Source organism: Mus caroli, chromosome 10, assembly GCF_900094665.2.
Source record: "Mus caroli chromosome 10, CAROLI_EIJ_v1.1, whole genome shotgun sequence".
Lineage (NCBI taxonomy): Eukaryota > Metazoa > Chordata > Mammalia > Rodentia > Muridae > Mus > Mus caroli.
Genome location: NC_034579.1, coordinates 93,590,139 through 93,617,797, shown reverse-complemented (window position 1 = coordinate 93,617,797; position 27,659 = coordinate 93,590,139). Strand labels below are relative to the sequence as shown.

Sequence of the window (27,659 nt, the reverse complement as noted above, 5' to 3'; positions counted from 1 at the left end):
GGCCCCAGCTTCCACCAAGGTATTCAGCCCTACCATCCTTTAAGTGAAACTCTGCAATGATCTGCCTCTCTCACCTCAGGAGTCACTCCTGTTGAAGGAATGAAGCTAATGGATTAGCATAGGAAATACTTAACTTCTTTATACCGTGGAGAAACAGAGGCCAGCCCTGAAGTTTCTGGGCAAACCACCATCGACGTGCACCGTCCAGGGAATCATGAAGCTTCCTGAACCCACAGCCACAAGCTGCACCTCAGCACTTCTGCACTGGGAACCACACAGCTCCCCCAGAGACTGCTGGGGCTGGGCTCCTTCTAGCCTATAAATTTTGGTTAAAGCAGTGGCTTTTGAGCATTCTTTCAGAAGCTCAAATCTACGTCAAGCCAAGTTCAATCTGGAAGCATGGATCTATAAACAAAAGTCAAAAGGCTTGGTGGCTCTAGGAACCACTGACAGCTACTGTCCCTGAAGGCACGAAGAGGCAAAGGGCCCTGGGGGTCCCCTTCAGCTCCCTTACACTTTAGTTTCCTTTTATGTTTATAGGTAGGTCATCTCCACATTCCCTCTACACCCAGTATACTACCACCACCATAAATGGCAAATGGCACTTGTCCAGAGACTTCTCTATTTCAACTCTCACAATCATTTGATAAGATTACACATAATAAATTTATTGTAAATGGCAAGAAAACTGGGACAGAGAGAATTTATGTGATAATAACTGGCTTTAAAAAAAAACTTGTTTAATATATATCACAAAGTGGATACTGAGATTTAGAAAGATTACTTACCTAATGTAAGAGTTAGGATGTAAACACATGCCTACCTAAATTCATGATGTTAGCTAGTGTATACATGAGCACAAAATTGGATCCTATGCTATGCTGTGAAAAAATTTAAAAGTAAGTGCATTTATTTATTTATTCATTCATTTAATTGTGTGTGTGTGTCTGCACACACACACACATGTGCACACAGCCATATGCCACAGTGTTTATGTGGAGGTCTGAAGACAACTTATAAATTTATGTCAGTTTTCTCCTCCCTTATCGGGGAGCCAGGGGTAGAACCTGAGTTGGTTGGCTTGTCAGCAATATCCTCCAGCCGCAGAGCCCTCTTGCTGGCCCTACTGCTTACGGTACTGGTACAGTGGGGCACTCACACTGTAAGCCAAGTCACTGTTGGACTGACTCACCAAACTCGATCAGTAATTTTCTGTTCTCAGAGGTTGGGTTATACGTTTTTATTTCCTCCTCTATAAAATACAGGCTGCAGATTGCATAGGTCTTTATTCAGGAACAAGGGATCTTCAGAGCCTGTCATTCCTAACTTGACTTACTTTCAAATGTCTTAATATAAAATAGTCAAGAAAACATACTGAGCTTGCTAGAGGAACTCCTGGATGATTTTCCCCTGAGTCAAGTGCTGGAAGGCAGATTTTTTTTTTCTTTTTATTGCACAGTGACTAACATTTGCACTCAGAGTAAGAAATTATATTTTACTGTCAACATTACCAAACTCTCCCTTTCCATGTGCTTCTTCTTTCTCATCTTCTTAATGATTTTGGAGTTGATTTTTTTAAAATGTATATTTGTATAGGTCTTTATTAAGTTATAAGTGATTATTAAAAGGTAATAATCAGCAGAAAAAGGCAAGCATAGAGAATCTTAGGAGCTGCTTGTAATACCCACCTGTGCTGCCTGAAAATACCACTTTCACATTTACAGGAAATGGTACTTTGTAAGTCATGTTCCTTCCACCACTTTGCAGTAACACCTACCAGAAACGTCTCTTCAGCATTGCATTTATCTTCAGATGTTCAGCTTGGTGTCAGATACACCCTCATCTTCCAACAAATGGACCTCCTATGTTTACAATGTATTTTATTTTACGTGTAGGAGTCCTTTGTCTGCATGCATATCCTGTTCATCATGTGTGTGCTTAGTGCCAAGGGGGGTCAGAAGTTGGGTATCGGATCCCTTAGAACTGGAGTTACAGTACTCAAGTCCTATAGAAAAATCAGCCAGTGCTCCTGACCTCTGAGCATCTCTCCAGGGCACGACCACCTATTTGAAATTTGCAGCTCCCCTGGTCTGCTCTCAGCATCCACCAGTATACTGGCAGCTCCAGACGATCACTTTCCAGTGACCTACTTTAAGCATACTTCAGAGCTTTGTATTAATAGACATGCTTAAAATCTGCATAATGTAGAATCACTTGGAGGTAGCAATGGGACCAAATTATAGGGAAGATAATGACCTCTGACCTCCCTCCCTCCTTCCCCCCTGGTATTAGCTATTGAACCTAGAGCTTCACGCATGCAAGTGCTTCTGCATGGAGCTATATTTTGAACACTTTGTCTCTAAACTTTTGACAGAATAGACCATCTAAAGCAAACTGTTCTGAAACCTCTTTGCAGAACTTCATGAAAAATGTAGGTGCCTGGACACTTTCCCAGGCTTATTGAATCAGTTCCTTGGATCAGGGCCCAGTGTTTCATAAGCACCACAGGCAATGGTGATGTGCATCCAAGTGCAGTCTGTCCTTTCTCCATTCACCCAACAACACTGGGTGATGGGTGTGATGGTTAGCTTTAATTGTCAATTGGAGACAACCTTGAAATACCTAACAAGGGAGTCTACCTGAGGGATTGCGTACATGAGGTTAGGCTGGCTTGTGAGCATATCTGTGGGGGGTTATATGATTGCTGTAAGTGGTATGAAAACACCTAACCACTGTGGGCAGCACCATTCCCTGCGCCTGATATGCAGATTATATTAGAATGGAGAAAGTGAGCTGAACGCCAGCATCCATGTATTAATTCATTACTCTCTACTGACCTAGGGTATGATGTCACCAGGTGTTTCAAATTCCTGCCCCTTTGATTTCTTCTTGATGATAGAACTTGGAATTGTAAGCCAAGTAAACCCTTCTCTCTTAAGTTGTTTTTGTTATTCACAATGGGAAAGAAAATTAGGACAATGAGCCTGGTATACCTATAATCCCTGCATGGATTAAAAAGATCACAGATTTGATGAGGTCAGGCTGGTCTACACATGAAAGTCCTATTTCAAGCAACAAAACAAAACAAATCATACACACAAAACAACAAATCTCTCAAATACTTGAATAGTTTGCTGGTGATAGATGTAACTCAAACATAAAGCACTTACTTAACAAGCACAGCTCCTTAGCACCCCATCCCCACCTCCACATACACACAAGGGTGGGTAAATAAATGAATAGCTTCTACTGCTATACACAGAACTTAGAATAAAACACATATCATCTTTTTAAACATTATTTCTTGGGTCACAAATTAACAAGAAACTTAAAGAAAAGGCCCATGATCTATGCTTCCAAAACTACTTCCTCCTCCTCACCCCCCCTACCCCGCCTGACTTCCCATACATCAGATTTTCAACACTGAGCTGAAGAGCCAATAGGCAAAGCTGTACTGTTTTGCTCACCAGACTTCAAGTAAAGTGTTCATACACTGTCAGCTATTTTATGACTTTCAGTGCTAGGGAACAGACTCAGGGCCTTGTGCACACTAGGCAAGAATGCTTTTAAATCTGGAATGTCTTGGCATGTCAAGGAATCAGCATAAATCCTGTGTGTGTGTGTGTGTGTGTGTGTGTGTGTGTGTGTGTGTGATTCTTCACTGAAGATAAATTAGCCAAGCCCTAACTACAGAACTCTGCTTTGATTTTCAAGTTCTGTTACGGACAACCCCCCCCACACACACACAGACACAGACACACACACACACACACACACACACACACACACATAGTAATACATATCTAAAGACAGAGCTCACTGTTTCATATACTAATATCATTAAGTTTATTTTATTTCTTGTCTCCATCTAGAAACTCTTATTTCTTCCCCATCCTTGTACCAGCTGTGTTCCCTACTCAATTTTAAAACAGCCTAGAGCCACAGAGTTGAGAAATGTTCACTTGATCATTTTTCCTTTATCTTGGGTCATCACATAGGACTAGGCTGTCCTACAGCTCAGGATTCTCCCGTCTCAGCTCCTTGAGTCACTGTACGTGTATGTCATCACGCCTGGCTCAAACTCTGATGATACTGATATCATTTTCAGTAGTCCAAGTAAATACAAAAATCTCTCTCCTAAGTCGGGAGAGTAGGAAATACTGCATCTCCATTGAGCTTTGCTCTGACTTGAGTCTTAACAGAAGTATCAAAAGAAATGAAGCAGGAAGCTGGCAGTGATGAAGATGCACGCGTGCAGAGTGGCTTTTGGTGAGGGAGGACATGTCAGTCTTTGGGCCGATGGGGAACAGGGCTGTCATAGGTGTCCTGTACCTATCCTTCCTACAGGAGTAGGAAGGCACATGGCAGACACAGTCACACAGAGAAACCCACTCAGTAGATAATAGGGAAAAACCAGTCTCTGTCTTTGACCGAGAAGACAAGACCAGCTAAGAACCAAAGTCACTCTGTTGGTGTTCAAAGGGCCAGTTACACAGCAAATCCTCTAGGGTCTATGCATCTCCCATCGGCCCAGAAGAAGCACTCCAGATTCTAGGGACTTGTGTCAGGAGTGCCCTAAACCTATGTGGTCAGCAAGCACAGGGAAGATTCATAGATGCCAAAAATCATTCCTTACTTACCAGTTTTGTAATGTCTTTTACATTATCAGTCACAGGATTCCCGCAGATCTCCTTGGTTTTGACGAGAGGATTAAATAGGAGCAGTTGAAGATAAATGCAAGTGATAATCCAAGTCTAAACCAAAAAACAGAAACATTTCTTGGTGTCCATCATTTAAAAAAAAAATCCAGAATTATGCAAACCAGTAACACCTTATACCATATGTGGTAAATGCAAATATACCAGAGCTGGCAGGGGAGGGGGGTGTGTGGGGGGGCTGTTTTCTGTTTTAAGCTGATGGCTTAAATGTTAAGCATTCAAGCTGCTCTCGCCAAACTGAAATGAGAAAGAGCAGCAACAACGAAATACTCCTGGCTTCAGTCCTGTTTGAATTACTCTTTCAATGGCTTTACTGTTAACTTCTGTTGTAAGCATTCTCCAGCCAGTTTCCTGATGGCAATTAGGGATGAACTTGTAGCAACACGTAACAGAATTATCACTTAGGGGGGACCTCGGAAAAAAGTAGGAATGCATGAAATTCATAGCCTACGGCTGAAGGGAACCGACTCTCCCTTTAAATGTAGACAGAAACAGAACCTTGAAAGGAACTTTCTTTTAGACCTCTATACCAGCACACTGCTTCACGTCTGGCAGAAGGGTGTGTCTTTAGACTGAAGGCAGAATTTAACCTAATTTTTACGACAGTGAGAGAATTATTATGTCCAGTCAATTTGTTTACCACTTATAGGGAAAACATGTCCTTAGCCAATAGAAAGATTTTTTTGAACAGTGGCAAGAAATTCTTTCTCCCTCTCCCTCTCCCTCTCCCTCTCTCCCTGTCTCTCTTTTTCCCCTCTCTCTAGCTCTCTCCCTCACTTAATTCTCTTACTTTCACAGGCACATCTCCCTCAAAGAAAATTTATACCTTACACCGTGGATTAGTTATTTTACGCATGATTTGTTTTTCTTTCTCACAGTATATTATAGACTTTTCCAAACTTGAGCATCTGATTTCCCACCCCCCTTTTTTTTTTCAAGGATCTACAAAACACATACAATAGTGTCATGCATACAAAAAACCCCTTAATATGTGTTTGCCAGATGAATCCACAGCCAAGAAAGAAATCCACTGACATTCCCTAATTCAGTAACCATTTGCAGAACAAGACTCGGGAGGCAGAGACCGCAGCCGTCACCAGGGAAAGGAAGATGATGAAGATGTCCTCGAAACTCAGAGGCAGGTAAATAAATAATACCTCAGCCCATGATAAATGTTTTTTGGGAACACAGAGAAGAAAGCAATTAATCAATTAATCTCAAGAGGAGACAAAGGGTAAGAATGCCTCGCCAGGGAAACCCAGAGTGAAAATGTGACATCTGTCTCTCGGGTTAGAACTAAAAACATGAGGACCATGTAAACACTGGTAAAGAATGACCCCCGCCGGAAAAATAAATAACATAAACAAAGGCATGTGAAAATATTTAAAAACACATTAGATCTTTGGGAACTGACATTCATCTCTGGCATCTAAAAATTACACAGAAGCACACGTGCACATGGCTAGAATTTTTTCTACTTATGTGGCTAGCTACACGTTAACTAAAAGGAACTAAATTATTTTTAATAAATGTCTGCATACTGACACGCTAGACCACACAACGATTTTTTTTTTATTTGCTAACATTTTTCACTGTGATACTGCTTCTGTAGATACAGTGGCTTACAAATGGAATTAAAACCCCTTATTCTTTCACTGCTCGGGATCCCCTTCAGCAGTAATAGTACCTAAGTTTATTTAGGGTTACTTTGAGCACTATGGGGACATAACGCTTCATTACTCAATCTCCCTTAAACCACAGTGAAGACCAAATGGTACAAAGATCTGTCTGGGGATCCCTGTTTGGGGGAAAACTTGGCACATAGGCTTCCGCGTAATATCACAGTCTTCCTTCATGGGTATTTATTAAATTGTGCCTTTCTTTCACATTGCTGATGCTGAGATGTGACTCCTCCTGAATATGATGTCTCCAAGGCCCTTTATCCTGATAAGATTTGGGAAGCCTCCCCAAGGACCTTGGTAACTGGCCAACTGAGAATAATGTTCATATTGTAAATCCTAAGAAAATTGGGGGAAAGAAAGGGGGTAGAATAGAGAGGGGGGAGAAAGAGAGAGAGAGACAGAGACAGACAGAGAGACAGACAGAGACAGACAGAGAAGAGAGACAGACAGAGAGAGTCAAACAAAGACAAAGAGACAGAAAAAGACAGAAACAGGGAGAGACAGACATACAACTTTCTCATTCATTCAAGAAATAGTTATTAGGTACTTTATTGATTATATATCATGTGCCACACATCTCTCTAGATGCTAAACTAGACACTGAACAAAAACACAGAATACCTCTACTTCTGTAAATTTTGCCTTTACCTTAGGCAGATGAACACAAACAGGAACAGAACTATATAATCTGATATAAAGTCTTAAGAAAAAGAATCATCAGAGCCAGGGAAAGGGATTGATATTAAGACCCAGTGAGATGATTTGAACCTAAAATCACAAACAGGAATGATTTTAGGTTCAAACTGAGAGTCACAAAAGACCCAGGTGTGGGACAAGCACACCCAGTTTCACTGGGCTGTACTTGGTTGCACATGAACAGCTATTGTGGTTCTTGACAAACTGAAGGTTTGTGGCAAGCACATATTGATCAAAATTCTTGGTGCCAATTCCAACACCATTAAAATATTTGAATTCAGGTGTGCATATTGTTTATTTAGACTTAAAGCTGTTACATAGTTACTGCTAAACAGTATAGTATAGGTACAAATTATATTCTGTAAGGGAAAGCCAAAGACTTAGCGACGCTCTTTACTGTGATGGTTATTTGTTACAGTGCTTGGAATGGAACCACGCTAGCTGCAGCTTCAGAGAAAAACACAAAACAGGCAGCACAGAGCAGATACCTCTGAGCTGGTGCTCCACAGTTCTCCTGTCTCTAATGTCCACTGCAAGTCGCCGAACACATGGTATGTGTGAGGCAATGGCAGATGACAGACCTGCAGGACCTCCACCCTTGCTGGATCTGCCCAGATCAGTGGCCCTTCAAAGACATTGAGAAGCTTTCATCCTTAAACCAGAGTGGCTGTCACTCACCAAGACCAATCACAGCAGTTAATCACACTTGGGATCCTGTGATTGCTACCTAATATCTTCAGCTGTGTGCTCTGGGAGGAAACATGGATGTGCTACAGCACATCTTGAGTTCAAGTTTTAGAAAGAATTCTCGGGAGGATCAAATACCCTGCCGTTCTCCAGTCTAAAGAAAACAAAAAACCAACAGAGCTAGCCTTTACCTTTGTCCTTCCAGGATTGTAGTATGGGTGAAAACAGACTGGCATTTTAAACACAGTGATCAAAGGATCCCTCCTGAATATTTCCCCCGAAGGACTGGATGGAACTAAAGTATTCCACTTAGACATCTGCAGGAAATTGATGCTACTGAGAAAGCAGATGCCAAGTCCCTAAGGTATACTGGAGGGGGCATCTTTATTTAAAGAGCAGGATAAACCCGCAGCAGCAGATGGCATCAGAGAAAATACCAAGGCAAAATTAAGGGTACTGCGGCCTGCAGTCCAGTTTTCCTGTGAATGAAACAAAATTCATTGTAGAATATTTAGCATAGGAGGACATGAGCGGACTTTGAATTTAAATAAAACAGAAGCAATTTAATAAGGAGCTAAGGATGGAGCACATGCTAACAAGTAAAAATTCTTCAGTTGGATCCCTAGGGCCACAAAACAGGCATGGTGGTTGTACTAGCTGGTTTTGCATGTCAACTTGACACAGCTGGAGTTATCACAGAGAAAGGAGCTTCAGTTGAGGAAATGCCTCCGTGAGATCCAACTGTAAGGCATTTTCTCAATTAGTGATTAAGGGGGAAAGGCCTCTTGTGGGTGGGATCATCCCTGGGCTGGTAGTCTTGCTTCTATAAGAGAGCAGGCTGAGCAAGCCAGGGGAAGCAAGCTAGTAAGGGACATCCCTCCATGGCCTCTGCCTCGGCTCCTGTTTCCTGACCTGCTTAAGTTCAGGTCCTGCATCCTTTGGTAATGAACAGCAGTATGGAAATGTAAGCCGAATAAACCCTTCCCTCCCCAACTTGTTTCTTGGTCATGATGCTTGTCCAGGAATAGAAACCCTGACTAAGACAAATTGGTACCAGCATAGTGGGGTATTCCTGTGACAACCTGATCATGTTTTGGGGAGAACTGTGGAAGGACTTTGGAACTTTGGGCTAGAACATCCATTTGGTGTTAAGACCTCTGTCAGATGTTGTGTAGGAGCTTGGAAGATAATGTTGAGAACAGTGCTGAAGATGGAGGCCTGGCTTGTGAAATTTCAGAGGGAAGATTAAAGATTCTTTTCAGGGCCACTGCTATTTTGATAGTGAAGGTTCTGTGGTTCTGGTTAGCTGGGGCTGAAGAATCAGCTGTGATTAACAAGACACCAGAACTACTAAAGCAAAAACTTTGCATTACTGGAACTATTGATGCTGGTTAGCTGGAGCTAAGAAATTTGCGGTGATTAAGAAGAGACCAGCATCATTGAGGTGACATCTTCTGGGAAGTGTTTTATGAGAGCACAAAGGCTGTGTTCCAGAGATAGCCAAGGTTGTACCTTGTGCTGTGGCTGGACTTGGTAATGTGTAAGAGTTACCCAGGTGGTACTGGTTTTGAAGACATGAAGGGGTCATGCAGAGCAGCTGAGGCTCGGCACTGTGAGAGGCCATGAAAGGCCATTGGTGAAGGTGCAGCTTCATTTGCAATTGATGGCCCAGTACTGAAGGAGTGAGGCAGTGCTTTGGAGATGCCAGTACCATGAGATGACCACCAAGAACAGCAGCAGCACTGAACTACAGGCATCTGGAGCCTAGAGGATGAGGTGTGTGCTACAAAGGGCAGAGCTGGAGAAGTGACCCAAGCCCTTGGAGGAGCCCAGAAGATTGTGAGTGGATCCCAGACATTGGACAGTTGGAATTTGACTTTGCTTTTCATTGTGAATGTGGCCTGATGCTTTTCCCTCTTGAAGGAAGAAACTGTTTTAGTGGAGCCCACAGTTAAGAGACTTTTAATTGTAAAAAGACTTTGGATTTTAAAAGAGATGGATATTTTAAAGAGATTGAAATTTTAAGAATATGTAAAGACTGTGGGATGTTTAAAGTTATTTAGACCTTGGGGATGAATAAGAATGTAAGGGTTGAGGCTTACTAGTGATGTGCTTGTGTGTCAAGTTGACAAGGGGTCAATTGTACTGGCTGGTTTTGTGTGTCAACTTGACACAGCTGGAGTTATCACAGAGAAAGGAGCTTTAGTTGAGGAAATGCCTCCATGAGATCCAACTGTAAGGCACTTTCTCAATTAGTGATCAAGGGGGAAAGGCTCCTTGTGTATGGGATCATCTCTGGGCTGGTAGTCTTGGTTCTATAAGAGAGCAGGCTGAGCAAGCCAGGGGAAGCAAGCCAGTAAAGAACATCCCTCCATGGTCTCTGCATCCTGCTTCCTGACCTGCTTGAGTTCAGGTCCTGCATCCTTTGGTGATGAACAGCAGTATGGAAATGTAAGCTGAATAAATCCTTTTCTCCTCACCCTGCTTCTTGGTCATGATGTTTGTGCATGAATAGAAACCCTGACTAAGACAGTGGTGCAAACCTACTTGTAATCCCAGCACTCAAGAGCTGGAGGCAAGTTCAAAGGTCAAAGTTCAAGGTTATGCTCAGTTAAAGAGCAAGTTTAAGGCCAGCCTGGGATGTAAACTACCCTGTCTCAAAATGAATACCTTAATCAGTTAATCAATTAATTTTAATAAACTAAGACCATGGTGATTTCTTTAAGGTAACAAACGGTAGGAACATTTTTAAGCAGAATAAAATGAAGAGGTACCAATTAAGCATTACCACTATCAGCCACCAAAAGATTATAACAAAAATACATTGATAAGAAGCACTTAAGAGTCTGGATCTCTAAAGGCTGAACTCTGAGTCAGAAGCTCTACAACTGCAATGTGATTTGAGAGTCAAGGCAACTCAAAGATTTGGCCATGTGTGGCCAAAGCGAGAAGTTACACTCTATGTAGGGTAACTTGTGCCATCTTCTAGTGATGATACCAGGTTAGGGCATTTGAATCTGGATTTGTGGTAGGAGATTGATTGGGACTGGAAATATAAATATGACCACCTTTGATAAAGAAGTGGGATTCTACACAAAAAGAATGAATTAAGTCACCCAGGGATTCTAAATAGAAAACAGTAACAAAGACTGAACATCCTACAGTGTCAAAGTTCAGGTCCCATGGAAGATAAGAACTCATGTAGGGGCTAGACAGGTAGACACCAAAGGAGTAGGGAAACACACACACACACACACACACACACACACACACCAGAGAGAGAGAGAGAGAGAACCCAACAATTAAGGACAGAGTGTGGTATTACATGACTACAAATCCCAGCACTGAGAGTCTGAGGCAGGAGGATCACAAAGTTGTCATAGATTTACACAGTGACACCTTGTCTCAAAAACAAAATCCTATGAAACAAAAGAAGAGAGGGGTTGGCCAGATGATGTCAAGAGCTGAGCATCAACCACTGGGTTAAGCAACATGGAAACCATTGACTATCACTAACCGAGAGTTTTTACTGAGGAAGCCTAGAAAGACTTGTCTGGAGTGGGTTCAAGAACGCAAGGGAAAAAAGTAACCAAAAAGAATATGAAACTTGAGCTGGAGAGATGGCTCAGCGGTTACGAGCACTGACTCTTCTTTCAGAGGTCCTGAGTTCAATTCCCAGCAACCACATGGTGGCTCACAACCATCTGTAATAGGATGTGATGGCCTCCTCTGGCGTGCCAGAGGAGAAGCACAATGTACTCACACACATAGAATAAATAAATCTTAAAATAAATGAATAAATAAATAAATAGGAAACTCTTTTGAAGACTTTTCCTTTCAAGTGAGAACAACTTAATAAACAGACTACAAAAATAAAAACAAAAATGGAGTGGTAATTGACAAGGAAGTATAAGTTTCCGCGTGGTGGTGGGGGGAGGATATTTGAAAGAAGTTAGGAGCATCAGCCCTCTAGTAATAGATTGGGGATTATCCAGGGAGAGAAAACAGCTGGCTTAGAGCTGCATACCTGAGTACAGAAGGTGAGATGGGCATCTAAAACACTGCAGCTGGCTTCTAATAGAAGTGTAGATGATAGCTCACCAAAACTAGAAAATCATGGAATGAGAGATATAGGCTTTGGCTGGGAGCAGAGCAATACAGGGAATGAAGCTCTTTGTTTCAAACATTTACCATGTATTAAGCAGTTTGCATATCTAATAACAAATAAAACGTAATTTTAATGTATCATAATTTTCAAAATTAAGAAATCAGTATGAATTCAGAATAGTGAAGCTAAGTATGTAAAGTCAGGTCTGTCTGATTCTAATTTCTGTCCTTTTAAATACAACACACTGCCCCAAGACCACAGGAAATCTGTCAGATCAATTATAAGGATGCTAAAGCATATCTCTCATACTTTAATAATTTTGAAAATACCAAACATATGGGGACACATTTGTTCCATATTCCATGCGCAGCTGAATAGTCTACACCCTTCAGCTGATCATGCTTTTTAATATATGTCCTTTGATAGTTTCTTAAAATACAATTAAGACAGATTGCTACAACAATTGCAAAACGATTTCACCTGCATAGCCTCAATTTTAGCTGTCAGTCAAGTACAAATGTCTACAAAGATGCTTTTGCTAGTTTTACAGAAGTGTGCTTGGTTAAGGTGAAGATCAAATCTGTGCTAACTTAATCAAATGTCACAGAAAAGACTCTTTCTTTCTTTCTTTCTTTCTTTCTTTCTTTCTTTCTTTCTTTCTTTCTTTCTTTCTTTCTTTCTTCCCTTCCCTTCCCTTCCCTTCCCTTCCCTTCCCTTCCCCTCCCCTCCCCTCCCTTCCCCTCCCCTCCCCTCCCCTCCCCTCCCCTCCTTCCTTTCTTTCTTTCTTTTTTTTGAAGAACTTCATTTCAAGGCAATTCCAAGTAAATCCGCATTGTAATGTAGCTTTTGTGTATACGTTGAGACCACTAAGAAAAAGTCTCCCATTTGTGAAGTTCTAATTCTTTAGTATAACTCGGGCAGGAGGATGGAAGAGGAGAGTTAAGAATGCAGAATTCATGGGACCTTTTCAGTATGAATGATTCTATAAGAAACTTTAGAGCCAATTCTCTTCCCTGGTTTCTTGGACCTCAGTGGAAATATTCAGCCTGTATCAAAGGGAAGTCTGGTAAAACAATTGCATTCGCTATTACAACAAAGCTCCAAGCTGCTGAACTTGCAGGAAGGACTGTGTTTCAATTTGTCCTTCAGTTTGTTCCTTACCCTCTTTCCTATAGATGGTCAGTGATTATTCACATCATGCTCTTACTGAAAAAATGTGTTTCTTCTCTACCTGCTAAAGGCCTTCTCTTCCTTTTTTTCTAAAAATTTCCTTTGTCATTGGTATACTGGTGCTCTTTCTAAAAAATTTATCATATTTTTTTAAAGTTAATATAATTACGTCACTTCTTTCTTTCATTTCCTCCCTCCAAGCACTCCTGTATACCTCTCCTTGCTCTCTTTCCAATGCATGGTCTCCTTTTTCATTAGTTGTTGTTCCATACATACTTGTATATGTATGTGTATTACACATGTATGTGTGTATGCATATGTATATGATATATATGACGTATATGATATATATGATGTATATGATAAATGATACATATGATAAATGATGTATATGCATATGATATGTATATGATAGGTACATGAATATGATGAATATGTATGTATGTCTAGATACAGAAGCCCATCCCGCTTAGCTTGTACTTGTATGTATATTTTCATGGTTTATCATTAGGTCCTGGGTAACTAATTGGTAGGCTCTTCCTTGAGGAAGACCCATTTCTTCTACTCTCCTGCTGAAGGCTTTCTTGAAGGTGTGTAAACACAGCATGTGTCTTGTCCATCATGGGAACCCATCGGAACCAGCATACTAGCCCTGAAGATGACTGTGCCCTAATACTGGAGCCTGTGAATGTGTAGTTGTATGTGACAGAGTGGACTCCGAGAGGAAACACTATCTTGCATTGTGGGGCCCAATTATCTTTTTTAACCTATGACCTTAAAGATGGAGACTATTTCATGTCTCTGATCAGAGACAGTGTGCCACGAGAAGGATATGTTTTACCACGCCTGGATTTGAAAACAGAGACAATGATCCAAGAGTCAGGGCAAAGGCCACTTGTAGAAACTGGAAGATGGAAGGAAACGCTTTGCTCCCTCGAGTCTTTGGGAAGGAAGACTTGATTTTAGACATGATATAAAGAAAAAAGTCATAATTTATTTGCAGCCCTTTAAGCCTCTGAATTTGTGGTGGTGTCCACAGTGAAAATATAAAAACAAAACAAACCTGGACAAAACCTTTCTGAATGAATCAAATCAAGACAGTAACCTGACCACATCAAGCTATTCTGTCTGAGGAGGGCGAGCTGCCTCTACAAGAATTCTGAACGCCTAACCTCTACTTTAAGCAAAGAAACTCAGCTTTTGTACGGTCTTATTGATTCATGCCCCTGGATAAGATTGTGTTTGAACAAAGGTTTCCAGGGGTAAAGGAACTCTCTTGCACACTCCTTCTCCCCTCTTTCTCAGAAACCATGAGAAAAACACATAATTCAAAACATAATTCAAAAACCCCATAAGTCCCTAACCACATGACAAGCCCCTTAACACAGGGCCTCCAACAAGTCAGTTTATCCCCTAGCGTACCCATTTATCAGCCTAAGAAATGGGAAAGTAAATTAAATACATAAATAAAAGCCTCGCCCATTTCATGAGCTAGTGATAAAAAATAAGATGGAAAACCATTCCAGCTAGAGAAACTGTACAGCCACTCATTGTGTGGCTTATGAACTTTGGATTGGTTAGATGAATAGAGTTTAGGAATGTTTGACTAAGGCACATGTGCTGGCTCACACCTATAATCCTAGTACTTGGGAGGTAGAAAATTGCTGTTAGTTCAAGGCCAGCCTAACTATACAGTAAGGTCCAAGGCGGCCCAGCTCTCATAGTGGGAGCTTGTCTCATAAAATAAATAAAATAAGAAAGAACAAAAAGCTTGCATAACGAGTCTCGGGAAGTCCTTTACAGCTCGAACTATCAATGAACAGCATATGGCCTTTAAATTTCAGATAAAACAGTATCTGCCCTGTGGAAGGAGAGTCAAGACTATTATACACACATATTTTGACATTGTTTTGGGGGTCAGATGGAGCTGTCCATATTTTGGGTTTCAAGCGTATTGAATGTAGTTGCAGTTAAGAAAATTCAGCAAAGCGTGCCAATTATACGGACAGAATCTTTATCCTCATTTCTTTGGCTTCCTCTTTCAGAAAGCTCCAAAACCTTCAAGGAGGGTTTGTGTATCAGCACCTCCCTGCACGGGTGTGCACACAGACGTACGTATGCACGCACCCCACGGGAGATACTGCACTGAAGCACAATGTCCCTTCTTTTTGACTTCTGTTCTAAATGTATCGCTTCAGTTTGCAGATTCATCTTGCTTTTTCCCCCCTGTAACATTCTCTTCATCTGGATGGTATTTTCTTTGGCTACTTTGTTTTAAATCAGCACAACTATCCTCTCTAGGCCACACTCAGCAAGTGATAACCTCTCCCTCTGAGATAACCTTTACCGCACAGACACACTAAACAAATCTTACTGACGGCAGTTCAGTTCTTGACTTTTTTTTTTCCCCTATTGAGTTAGGGATCAAAAGGTTCTCCCACACACTCCCCATAAAACTTACTATAATATATCCTTTTATTGCAAAGGGTTGTTTTCAAACTATGGACATCATGGAAAGAAATATAACAAAAAGTCTGCATACCCTGAGAGTAACAGAAACGGTCCTGAGAGAAGGAAGTAATAGTATAATCCACGCTTCTTTGAAAAGGACAGAACTTAGGTTCTCTGGGAAGAGCAAGCTTTACAGTCAGCATGGGTAGGGAAGAGTCAGGAGGATGAAGACAGCTGGGGCCTAGCCCTACCCCCCCCCAAAAAAAAAAACCACTGCTGGGGAGAAGCAGCTTAAAGTATTCTAGTGGAACATTCATCTAATCACCGACCCCTGTGGACACAGCTTGCCACACAGTGAAAAGCCACAACCCAGCAATAGGGTTTGTTCCCCTAAAGTAAACCATTTACTTGGATCCGACCATGAAGTCTCCTGTGCTGCACTTCGGTCATTTGCTATGTAGCAGTGAGAATCACCATGCACAGAGGTCAGCACTGTCCAAGAAACCAGAAGCCCCCAGTTCTATAAACTTAACAGAACCAAACAACCTCTTTGGTTTGTGCATTAGGAGTCTTTCAAGCATACATTATTAGGCTCCCTGCTATGGAGTCAGAAATGTGGCAAACTGAGCGGAGAGCGGCTCCTTTCCTGTATGTGGGAGAACTAACAAAATGTATATTTGAAGTGTCGGGGAACAAAAGTCACCACTACCAGAAACACCGTTCATCTCCTCTCTAATCTCAGGAGCCTGCTATGGAGGTGGGCAGTTTCCTTGCAGCTCAAATGTGTCTTGGAACATAGCCAACTGGCTTAGCCACCCAGAGCCAGGAAAGTAAATTATCAAGGCACAGGTATAGTAATTAGTCTTAAGGTAAAGCCTTAAGGTCATACAAAGAAAAAAAAATCCTTTTTCCAAGTAAACCAGCAACAGGATTCAGGGAAATTTACCATCAAATACTATAACGAACACAGCTAATTCCCAGACTCCAACTTTCTCTAATTTCTGTCTAGTCATTTCAAAGTAACAAAAAAAAGAGCAGAATTCCTTTCTAAATGTCACCATTGGGTGAAGCATGCTAACATGATAGCTCTCTTCCTGTGGGGAGCCTCTCCTATCTTTCTATCCTCTTGTAAAGATAGAAAGAAAAAAGAAAATTATTTCAACATATGCATAATGGTAAGTCTGTAGTAAATAGACTCGTATCAAGAACAACACTAAAACCTGACACTGAATTTAGTGGTGAACATCTGTAATCCCAGTGCTTGGGAGGCTGTGTCCAAACCTAGAGAGAGAGAGAGAGTCAGAGAGAGAGAGAGAGAGAAGAGAGACAGAGACAAAGAGATACTCTCACAAGCAAACAAACAAACAGTTCTTCATTTCCCAAAAAAGAATTGCTTAATATAAAAGGCAGATAAATTTAATAAAGACTTTAAAGCATTAATCTACTGTGGAAGGGAGAGAAACACTAAGGGAGTAAGTTCCTGTCATATATAATGGCTACTTAAAGTTAATCCTCATATGCTGACTACTAAGGGCTTCACACGGGATAAACAATTGGCAAAGAATATTTCATATAACACTTTCACTTACCAAGTAAATACTGCACTGTTCTGGAGGCCAATAAAACACTATACAGAGAAATTAAGTAACTTCCTTTAGGCCCCGCCCCTGGTAAATCACCGTTAGGATTTAACCAAGTATACACTATGCCGCAGAGAAAAGACCTGGGCCAGTAAGGTAATAAAGCTGCTTTCATTCACGTGCCACGAACCATTAAGTTTTATGTAAAGGTCTGTGGAGTGGGAAGGCTTCGTGTTGCTTTAACTGAATCAGCTCCCAGGCAAGTGTCCTAAGGAGCTCCGCCTGTAACCTTTAATCAGTTCCTAACTGAAACCACAAGGGCCGAAATAAACAGCACAAGTACATGAAAGCATTCGAAACAGGAGCTTAAAAAGAATCGGTTTATGGGCCCAGAGCGAAGGGAGAAACCCCAAGTTTAAACGGAAAGGTTTCTGCTGCTAACAAATAGAGGCGCTCTCAGACTTCTAGAAATTCTCTCAAAGTCACTTGCTCAACAAACAGCTTTGGGGCACCTGTAAAGGAGGTAAGATAAGGGCAGAGACATCTGAGGACCTGCCAGAGGAAGATCAAGCTACTCAAAAGCAACAAAGTGGAGAGGTCTAGGATAAACTGGATGGATGGAGGGGCGGGGCAGGGCAGGGGCGGGGCCGGGGGTGGATCAGGGAACAGGTCACATACCAGGACCCCTACCAGGACTCCACAATCAACTTCTAATTGAGTGAGATGCTCAAGGTATCTGCATTTTATCTAGAGGCACAGGCTCTCAGACAGCTCTTGGGAGAGCTAGTTTCTTCAAAGGTATAGAGATAGAGGAGATGGCCAGGTGAAAAGGAGCTGTGACAAGAATGTCCCCAGAACTGAGGTGACAAGGAATGTTCACAGAAGACCATGTCCGTGGGGCTGGAGATTTAACGGAGTGTCCCTATGGCCAGTTGCAGGAAGGGGTGTGGGGTTGTCATGGAATGTGGGCCATTTAGCTGCTATAGCACAGAAGAAAATAAGATCTCCCCCGCCCCCATCCCCGGCACCCAATAAACTATCCATAATCCCTCAGGGAGTTTTGGTACCATAGGAACCCTTCTCCCGCACAAGATGAAGTAGCATCAGTTAACCCTGTGCAGGTGATCACAGCTGTAGTTCAATGGCCAGAAGACACAATATTCTTCCTGCGCACACACACCCATACTTTTCTCAATCCCTTTCATGAAATTATCTGAGCCTTGGCGGGGGGATGATATAGATGTGAACCTCAGGGCCAGTCCCTCCTCAAGTCTTTCATTTCCCCAAGTTTGACCGGCTGTCAATGACCACGTTACCTGCCATGTCCTTCAACAGGGAGCTGCTCTGACGAAGCGTGGAGAGGAACATTAATCTCAGAGAGCACACAGGCAGCCTTGCCAGCTGTCTCGATTTTACTCTAAAGGGATTGGTAGCCCTAGAAAGACTTGAAAGGTACCAAGATCGGATTCAGTTTTTGAAAGGTCCATCGGGCATCCGCGGGAATGAGTAGGGCGATGGGGAACAAGTTCAGAGGTAAGGAGCCAGTCAGGAAAGCTCTAGCAACTAGATCCCTATGTGGGCAAGATGGAAGGCAGTGTTAGTTATGGTGGAGTGATGTGGCCAGGCTCCAGAGGATATGGAACTGAGTGGAAGGTCTTTTTGTCTAACAGATAATGAACGGGGCAAAGGGAAGGTACAATTGATTTTTTTTTTTCAGGTTGCGCTCTTTGAGTCGGTTAAAAGTGACAGCGCGCACTGAACCATCTATATACATATATGAGCAGAAGAGAGGCCCGATCTGGGTGTCCTGGGGCAAACGGAAAACAAGGAGCCACGTGCAGGATATGATGAATTAAATAAGTCCTAACAGAGGGGAAAGAAGCATTTCCCTGAGAGCTCGGAGTGTGGATGACCTTGTCGACAAAGGTGGAGCGATGGAACTGAAATCGGACCACAGGGGAGAGGTCACAGGCTTGGGAGGGGGAGGGGCCCCGGGACCACACTACAACAGCTGCTCATAAATGGACAAAGCGGAAGTGCAGCATCTGGAGAGGTAGAAAGTTCACCTCTGCCTTGGTCAAAGTGGGGAAGAAGGAGGCCGAAGTGATAACCACAGCAATTACCTTTTCCAAATGCCCAAGAGCAAGGGATGACTCAGTGGGGGCTGAGCAAAGCCACCTAAGCAGAACTTCTGACCTCGAGGCAAAACTTGAGCCTGAGTGGTCAAGGCCTGCTGTTGTCCTTTGCAGCGCCTAGGAGATCGGCTAAGCATTTGTGCTGGCGTGGATATATTATTCCACTAAAGACAACCGAAAGAGGACATGTCGCAAAATATTCATATTAACAGCTCTTTAGTTATACCAAACTTGGAGGCTCGGTGACCCCCTACCTTGCAGACCACTTGAAAGTTGAGTTAAGGGCTAATTCTCATCAATTTTATGATGACTGTATGTGACAGAATTGGAAGGAAGACATTGAATACAGAATGTCATAAAAGTATGTCCCACTCTTTGGGACATACTTTTAAAGAACTAAGAAGAACTGCGTCCAGCATCGGCCAGAGTATGGAAATACAGTTCAAAAGAAAAAAAAAAAAAAAAAGCAAATAAAAACCTCCTGACCTTTTTGAAATGTCCATGACCTCCAAGGGCACTGGTTCTTTTAAGGTGGCACTGTTCAATCACACACCAATAAACTGCTCTTCAAACTGACCCACCCAGATGTCCAAAACTCTGATGTTTGTAGCTGCCCCCAAACCAGCAACTAAACTGTGAATGGCAGTCTGTGCTCTCCTACACGTGGGGGTGGGGGGGGAGGGGGGGTGCTGGGCTGGGTGAGATGTGTGAGCTTGTGAGAAGAAAGAGCTTGGAATTCTTTAAAATCTGTTAAAAAAATAATCTTCTGAACTACAAACAATTCAGTGAAGAGGAAATGAGTGTGAGCTCCCACTAAGTCTGGAAGTGAGTGCCCAGAACTTCCAGGACCCCTTTGTGCTTCCAGCTGGGGATATAATTAAATGTAAAGTATTGTCAGAAATAGCTGTTAAGACTGTGGCTTGGGGTCTCAAGGGCCATTTCCATTTTTAACAAACTCCAAAGCAAAAGCTGTGAATTTATACACAGTTAATGGTTAATTGGGGTGGGGGGGGGTAGTCGTTTTCAGTAGAGGTGTAGCCACTGATAAGACACAAAGGTTCCGACAAGCAAATCTCTCGCCCATACTTTTCTAAATAACCCTGTTAATGAAACTCAGTGAGTTACCGCCACCCTCCAAGGGGGGGTAGGTGGGTGGGGAGGAGATGTTAGAGTAGAAGGGAGTCAATGGGGGGAGAGCAAGGGGTGTGATGGGGTAGGGGGCAAGTTAGTATAAAATATAATATGTCATAATCCAAACGTTATTAGGTATATAATCACCGATGCTAATAAAAGCATTAAAAAAAAAACTCTTCATATCAGGAAGTAGGTCAGGCAGTCTCAAAAATCCAAACTTTTCTGTTTCCTGGATTTTTCACTCTATTAAGATAAAATAGAGGCAGCATTGGTGGTTCAGTGGTGGAATTCTTGCCTGCCACAAGGGACTCCCAGGTTCGATTCCCAGCCAATGCACTCTCAACGTTTGGCCAAGTGGTGGTGGCACACGCCTTTAATCACAGCACTTGGGAGGCAGAGACAGACAGATTTGAGGCCAGCCTGGTCTACAAAGTGAGTACCAGAATAGCCAGGACTACACAGAGAAACCCTATCTGGAAAAAACAAACAAACAAACAAACAAACAAAACCAAAAAAAGATAAAATAAGTTTTCATAATGTGTCTTAGTGCTTTCCAAAAAAAAAAAAAAATCATCAAAACTGGCAGAGATGGAGGAAAGAATGCTTGGCAACCCTGATGTGCAACAGTCCGGAGACTAGCTTTCCAAATTCTCAGTGTAAATGCTTTCTGGTGAACTAAACAAATTACAGGGGTGCTCCCCTATCATAGAATGTGGAAAAGGGGGAGTCAATTCTCATGATTAGAGGAAGAGAAATAATTTGGGATGCTGACTTAAAATGTAGACTCCTGATTGTCACAGGGTATCCAGCTTTCTCAAGACTTATAGATCATATGCCCAAACTATGTGATTCTTACACATTCTCTGAAGTCTTGAACACCATTTTAGGCAACTACTGAGTCTAATGATTAAGGAAAATACACACAAATGTCTAAGATGATACACAGCGTTTCATCCTGTTCAAAAGCCCTCTAGTAGATCCTTGAGATTAGAATAACTTGATACAAGTGCAGGGAATGTGGGGGGCTGTAACATGAACTAGCTTTGCAAATGCCAGGTACCTTTCTTCTAGGATATACTGTCCCAAAACACCCAGGAAGCTGAAAGCAAGAATCCTGTCAGTCAATCACACAGGACTCTGTGAGATTTCTTATGGGAAGGGAATGTGAAGAAGAGCGGCAGGAGGCTGGATGTGTCTGCTGGCTGAGTCTAACTAAGCAGGACAGCAAGGCTTTGCAGAAGCTGCAGCAATGCCTTTCAACACTGGATTTAACAGGTTTCCTGCCTGCAGTGGACTTAACTGGGTTCTGAGTGCTGGAAGGCTGCCCAAGCTCAGCCGACTGTCCTTCCAGTAAGCCCACCGTCCTTCCAATGATTTTAGAGATCACCCATTGCACTTGAGTGGACCCATCCCTGTTTCAGCTACTGTATATTACATTATCTGCACAAATCTGACAGAAGAAGGCAACGCGGGCTGTTAAGCATTTATTCTCCAAAAGCTTGTGCTAAAATTTTCCTGGGAAGATACCATGGGCAGTTGATAGTTAAAACTGTAAAACGATAGCCATTTGAAATGTTTTAAAAAGGAATTTTTGATAGTCATTTTTAGAGAATTTTAATATATGTTTGCTACCTGAAGCACAGCAACACACTTATGTCATTTGGCACATGCTAGGGAGGAGTCCTTGTGGTGATGAGGCAGTTCAACAGTAATCCCACTGACATACCTGGGAGAGCTTCACCTCATACATTCAAGTGCAGGTTCTTTGGTTGGTTGGTTCTTTGTTTATTTGTTTGTGCTCACAAAGGCAATGATGGTTGAAATAGAACATCATAAAAATTTTGGTTTTGACACATTTGGGCCACAAACAAATTATAAGACCTCTCTGGGACTTGCTTTTCCTCAACTAACATCTTTGAATATTTGAGAAGATCGAAAATGGCATTATATGTAAAGGACCCATAAAGGGACTGACAGATATGTGGACATTATGTGACAGTTAATGCTGGTTACTATTTTATTAGCAATAAGAAATCCCTTAAATGTTGAAAACCCACAAGCTGCAACCTAAAGTCAAAGACATGTTTTTTGGGGGCATGTTCTGCCTCCCTGAAGATTAAAGGCCAGCACACAAGAGTGACAAATAGAAGTTATGAGGTCACTCCTGGGTTTAGCTTTGGATCAGTAATCCCGATAGAGGCAGGCTCTTGTCTAACTGCTGGGAAAGGGAGACTGTTTTGTTTGGACAATAGCTCAATGCTAACCTAAATAGCAGCTTCAAAAGTCAACTTCAGCTTCATTGATAAAGCCAAGGCAGCCTGAGAAGACCAAGTGTTTATTTATTCTTGTATGGGACTAGTGTGTGTGGGGGGGTGTAAAGTTGAGAAAGATGGAAAGGAAGCATCTAGTTCAGAAGCAGGACTGCCAGGATGTTTCTTTCTGCTCTGCCACTCACTATCCTGTGGCCTGTCAGAAACTTGTTTAATCGTTCCATGCCTCAGTTTCCTTGTCTACAGCAGATACACAAGGAAAGAAACCACTTAACGGACGTGCAGAAGATTAGATGAATTTTTTTGGAATGGTGTAAGACACTTGATACATGACGTGAGAAATGCCTCAAAACTTCTCTGGCTATTATTATCAGTTTCATGTATATATTTCAAACACACATGTCCAGTAATATAATTTTCAAACTTGCAGGATGGTGGTTCAAGCCAAAACCCTGGGTATCATCTTGAATCTTTCCATCCCCCAATTTCTACATTTTGTCTGTCATATTTCCAAGTCCCACAAACAAACACAACCTCAGAGCAGCCATTGCTCTTTCCTTTCTTATACCACTACAGTTCCCACCAAGATCCATCACCCTTACTGAAGGATGCCCATGAGGATATTATACACAGCATTTTTTCTTTCATGCTTGATACAGTAATACACTCTGGAAACATAAACTCTTACTGCCTGCTTGAAATGTCACAATATCTTCCCATCACACTCACTGTAAAATTTGAACTCACAACCAAGGCTTCTATTGTAAAATCTTATTTAATTGTATCATTGTATTGAATTTCTACTCCTTGCAAAGCTTTCTCTCTCTACTATGATATGGGCACACACACACACATGCACGCATGTATATATGACTGTATCCTTATGTTAATTTGGGACCCCAAAACTGTTTATGTGGGAGTCCATATATCTGTACATAAGACATTAAGGAACCTTTTCCCAGTTGTTTCTGATTAGCAAATAAAGATGTCGCCAGCCAATGGCTGAGCAGGACAGACAGAGGCGGGACTTTAGGATTTTCCAGGGTTTGGAGTCAAGAGGAAAGAAAAAAGAGATTCACCATGCCAGGAGAAGTGGAGGAGAGGAGATCTCACACTTGAAAAGATGTGAAAGAGAGGACATAGCCACCATGTAGGACCTGGGTATGATGGGGAGGGGGGTAGGCAAGTTTTAATAAATATTAACTTGGAGTTATCAGAGGGAGGTGGATTAGCCATGTGAAGGTTAGGAAGTGGCCCAGCCATTGAGCTGATTAAAGCATATCAAAATACATATACTTATGTCTTTCATTTGGGAACCCAGAACACTGGGGCAGGTAGCAAGGAATGCTCCTCCTGGATTTATTTAATTTATTATAGATCATATAAAGTCTTCTTATTCCCCAAGTTCCCTCTGCTTGCTGTGAGTAGCAAATCTTTCTCATTTATCAAAACTACTTTCTCAGGGAAAGTTTTTCCAATGCTTGGTTCTTTAATATGATTAACTATGACTCATATAACACAGGTTCAGATTTGTATTTATTTAATTACTTTTGAATACTTGTCCCCAGCTGGTGGGCACTATTTACGAAAGTTCTATAACCTTTGGAAGGTGGAAACTGGCCAGGGAGAGATTACTACAAACAGGCATCTGAAGTTCCCAACTCTGCCTATTCTACCTTGGTCCAGGCAAACAGAAAATCAGTCCATAAAACCAAGAGGGGACAGCAGGCTCCGTGGAGACAAGAGAAATTTTAAGTGTTTTGCTTACTATTGTAGCTCTGGCTTTCAGGACAGTGTCGAAACTGCTAAGTAGGTTTGTATGAATAGGTAATCATTGGAACACTAGTCTCCTAGTAGATGGTGTGAAAACGTAGTGATCAAGTTCTGGGGGAAAGATCCTGCGTTCCCCTTCTGAAGAAGTAGGCAAAGGTAACCTAGGAAAGAACTTTCTTATGCTGTTTTGGCAGAGTGATGCTAAATAAAGCCACTACAGTGTCTTGCAATGCAAGTCTCTGAGGAGTCTACAATTCCAAGCAACAAGAACGTTCTCCCTATAATGCAAATGAGCTGCAATCGATCCAAATTCCTAAAGCAGTGCTTCATAAAAAGATTATTCATGATGACTCCACACAGGAACCATAGACCGGAAATAAGATCTCACCCAGGGATAGACACGTTTGGAAGTGGTGACAAATAGGTTAAACTTTTAAATGCTAATCACATCCCTTCCCAAAGCTTTGAATGTCCCTAACCTACCTGCCACCCCTCCAGAAGACAAAAGGTCTCATAGAATGGCAGTTCTGTACGCCTGTCCAGTTTTCACTCTGACTCAAGAACAAAACTAGCTACTCTTCCTTCAAGGTCACGTGGCAGAGTGCTGACGCATCCCCTCATGTGACTCCTTACAAGAAACAGAAAGTGGCAGGCCAAATAACTCATGCTGATCGCTCATCCATTCTGCCACCAAGAAGAAAAAGAAAAGAAAAAAAAAAGAGAGAGAGAAGAAAAAAAAGGCTCCTTTATTGCATTTTCATGCAAACAAGGCTGAGTAAGTGACACAAGCTCACTTTTTAAGCTTTCTTCTTCAATTTTTTTTTTTCACCATGAGATCTGGGCAATTATACCTAGTATTTTGTATAATGAGATTCTAAAGTCACAGGTGCCCAACATAAAGAGAAATAGATATTACATTTTATAATGTATCAGTGCAGCTGGTAACTGTTACTATTACAACCAATGACAAGCCCAACTTGAGACCCATCCCATGGGCAAGCACCAGTCCCTGACACTATTAATGATACTCTGTTATGCTTGCAGACAGGAGCACTGTCTTGTGTGTTTGGGGAAACAGGTCTCATTTTTGTATCTCAGGGTCTCATTGCGTATCTGTGGTCAGTCTGGAACTCACAGAGATCCACCAGTCTCTGCTGCCACAGTGCTGGGGTTAAAGCTATGGAGCACCACTGGCATTATTAAACATTCTCAAAGGCCGTGCACTAATGTCCTAAACGAATCTGATGTTCTGAAATGCAACCTTCCACCAAGCCTTCGGGAAGGTTACCACTTTGCGAAGTTTAGCCATCAGACAAGTAGTCAGAAAGCAGTACTTCAAGACCTCAAGCCCCCACACTATGTCATGCTGGGAAAAGAAAGAAAGGTTTTCTTCGGTACAGGAAAGAGGGCAAGCCATCTCAGGATAATCCTTCAGGCTCCTTTTTCAAAGCGGCTGCTTTGCTGAGGATTCAAAAGAGGATGGAGGATGAAATGTAAACATGGGGTTGTTTGGGGAGCAAAGAGCCTCTCTCGCCAGATGGCAGGGAAAGGGGACGGGATCCACTTCCTCAGGAAATGGAGAGAGGGGCTTGCGAGCAGAGCATCCATCTAAATGAAATTAAGACGACAGGCTTCAGCTGCTAGAGAGTCCGAGTGCCAAGTCTGCGGTGGCACTGACCTTCCCGCAGGAAGGTCTCATCTCTCACTTCTCCTTCTTCTCTGCTCCTCTCCCTAAAAGTCCGTGCTAGAGGTCGGCTTGCAAACTGAGGCAAGAGTTGAACTTTGCCCTTCGTGCTAAAAGTCCTCCACAGTTTGAAAAGCATGGTGGTTTGTTTTACTTTATTTATTTTTTTTTTAGAACTGTTAACTTGTTTGTCTGCATTTCGTTTGTGTGTTCTTTGTTTTGAGAGCAGGTTTTGCTATGGTGGCCTAACTAGCCTTGAACTTGCCACCATCCTCCTGCCTCCCATCCCTAAATACTGGCACTGCAGCATAAACCACCACACCCATCCCTAAGATGTTGAAGCCTCCTGTCTCTGATCTCAACCGTGGGAATTTTGTTCTGCCGAACTCCTTAAGCGTATCCGCCTTTCATTCATAACTGTCTCCCAGATGGAAGCTTCTTACACCATTACCGCCCTGCCTTTTCATATCATGTGCATCATATGTCGTACACAGTCATGACATCCTAGGCACGTCTACCGCCCTGACTACCCAAGGTACCTATTGTCTAGTCCTAAAACCTGGGGAGATTTCTGAAGGAAGCATGATGACTGTGGGTAACCCGGGGGAGGGGCTCCACTTACTGTAACTGTCTTCTACAGTATTGCCACTAAACGGGAAACTGGGAACTGATCAGACTTGATGACTGACCGTTAGAAAATGCTGGGTGACTTGCTTAACCTCTCTGAACCCATATCCCTCTTCTGTACCATGGAACTGTCACACTGCCGTTCTCACAGATGGGGCAACTTAGGGTATGAAGTACGTAACACACTTTACCAACAGTTAAGAATCTGGCACACAACATAGACAGTTTCAGTCCTAAAACCCTGACTGGCTCTTAATTCGTTGAGAACCGGTGCCTTAAATAAAGGCAAGCAACTGCCCAGTCTCTCTTCCACAACCTCAAATATAGTCCTTACCATTTTCCTCTCTGGGCAGAATTGTGTTTGAAGAACATGTGGGGACCGACAGATACATGGTTTCATGTGTCTCCATCGACACTGAGGCATTTCTTTGTACGTTAACACTTATGTCATTAGGACGCCCACAGTGTGACATGACAGCTCATGCCAGGAGGCATAAAACTACTAAACTAGCCCTAGACGCTGGTGGCAGTGGGTATGTTCTCAAGCTCTCAAGAGTGATTCACTAAAATCTTAGTTCAGGGCTGTAGAGATGGCTCAGCAAGAAAAGGTGCGTGCTGCCGAACCTCAGAATCTACATAGTCAAAGGAAAAACCCAGCCTTGCAAGTTTTCCCTGACACACACACACACACACACACTAAATAAATAAATATAGTAAAATCTTAAAAAAAAGAAATCATAGTTCAGTTAACAAAATCTTCACAAAGACTTTGGCCTTGTGTTACCATAAGAAGATTATGTAATTAAGTTCTGTAAGTAATAAAGAGGATTTCAAGTTGTTATAAACAGTAATTCTGATATGATTTGTGTGTGTGTGTGTGTGTGTGAGAGAGAGAGAGAGAGAGAGAGAGAGAGAGAGGAGAGGGGAGAGGGGAGAGAGAGTGT

The 27,659-nt window shown here is 42.2% G+C and overlaps 1 protein-coding gene across 4 annotated transcripts in view; it reads right to left on the bottom strand.

The window, feature by feature from the left end:
- Kitlg (KIT ligand) overlaps positions 1 to 27,659 on the bottom strand; it is an 86,365-nt gene that overhangs the window by 44,464 nt on the left and 14,242 nt on the right. For all 4 annotated transcript variants that reach the window (XM_021173850.1, XM_021173851.1, XM_021173849.1 and 1 more), the window contains exon 2: positions 4,641 to 4,754. In XM_021173850.1, coding sequence (XP_021029509.1) covers positions 4,641 to 4,754 — 114 coding nt within the window. The remainder of the gene's footprint in view (positions 1 to 4,640; positions 4,755 to 27,659) is intronic.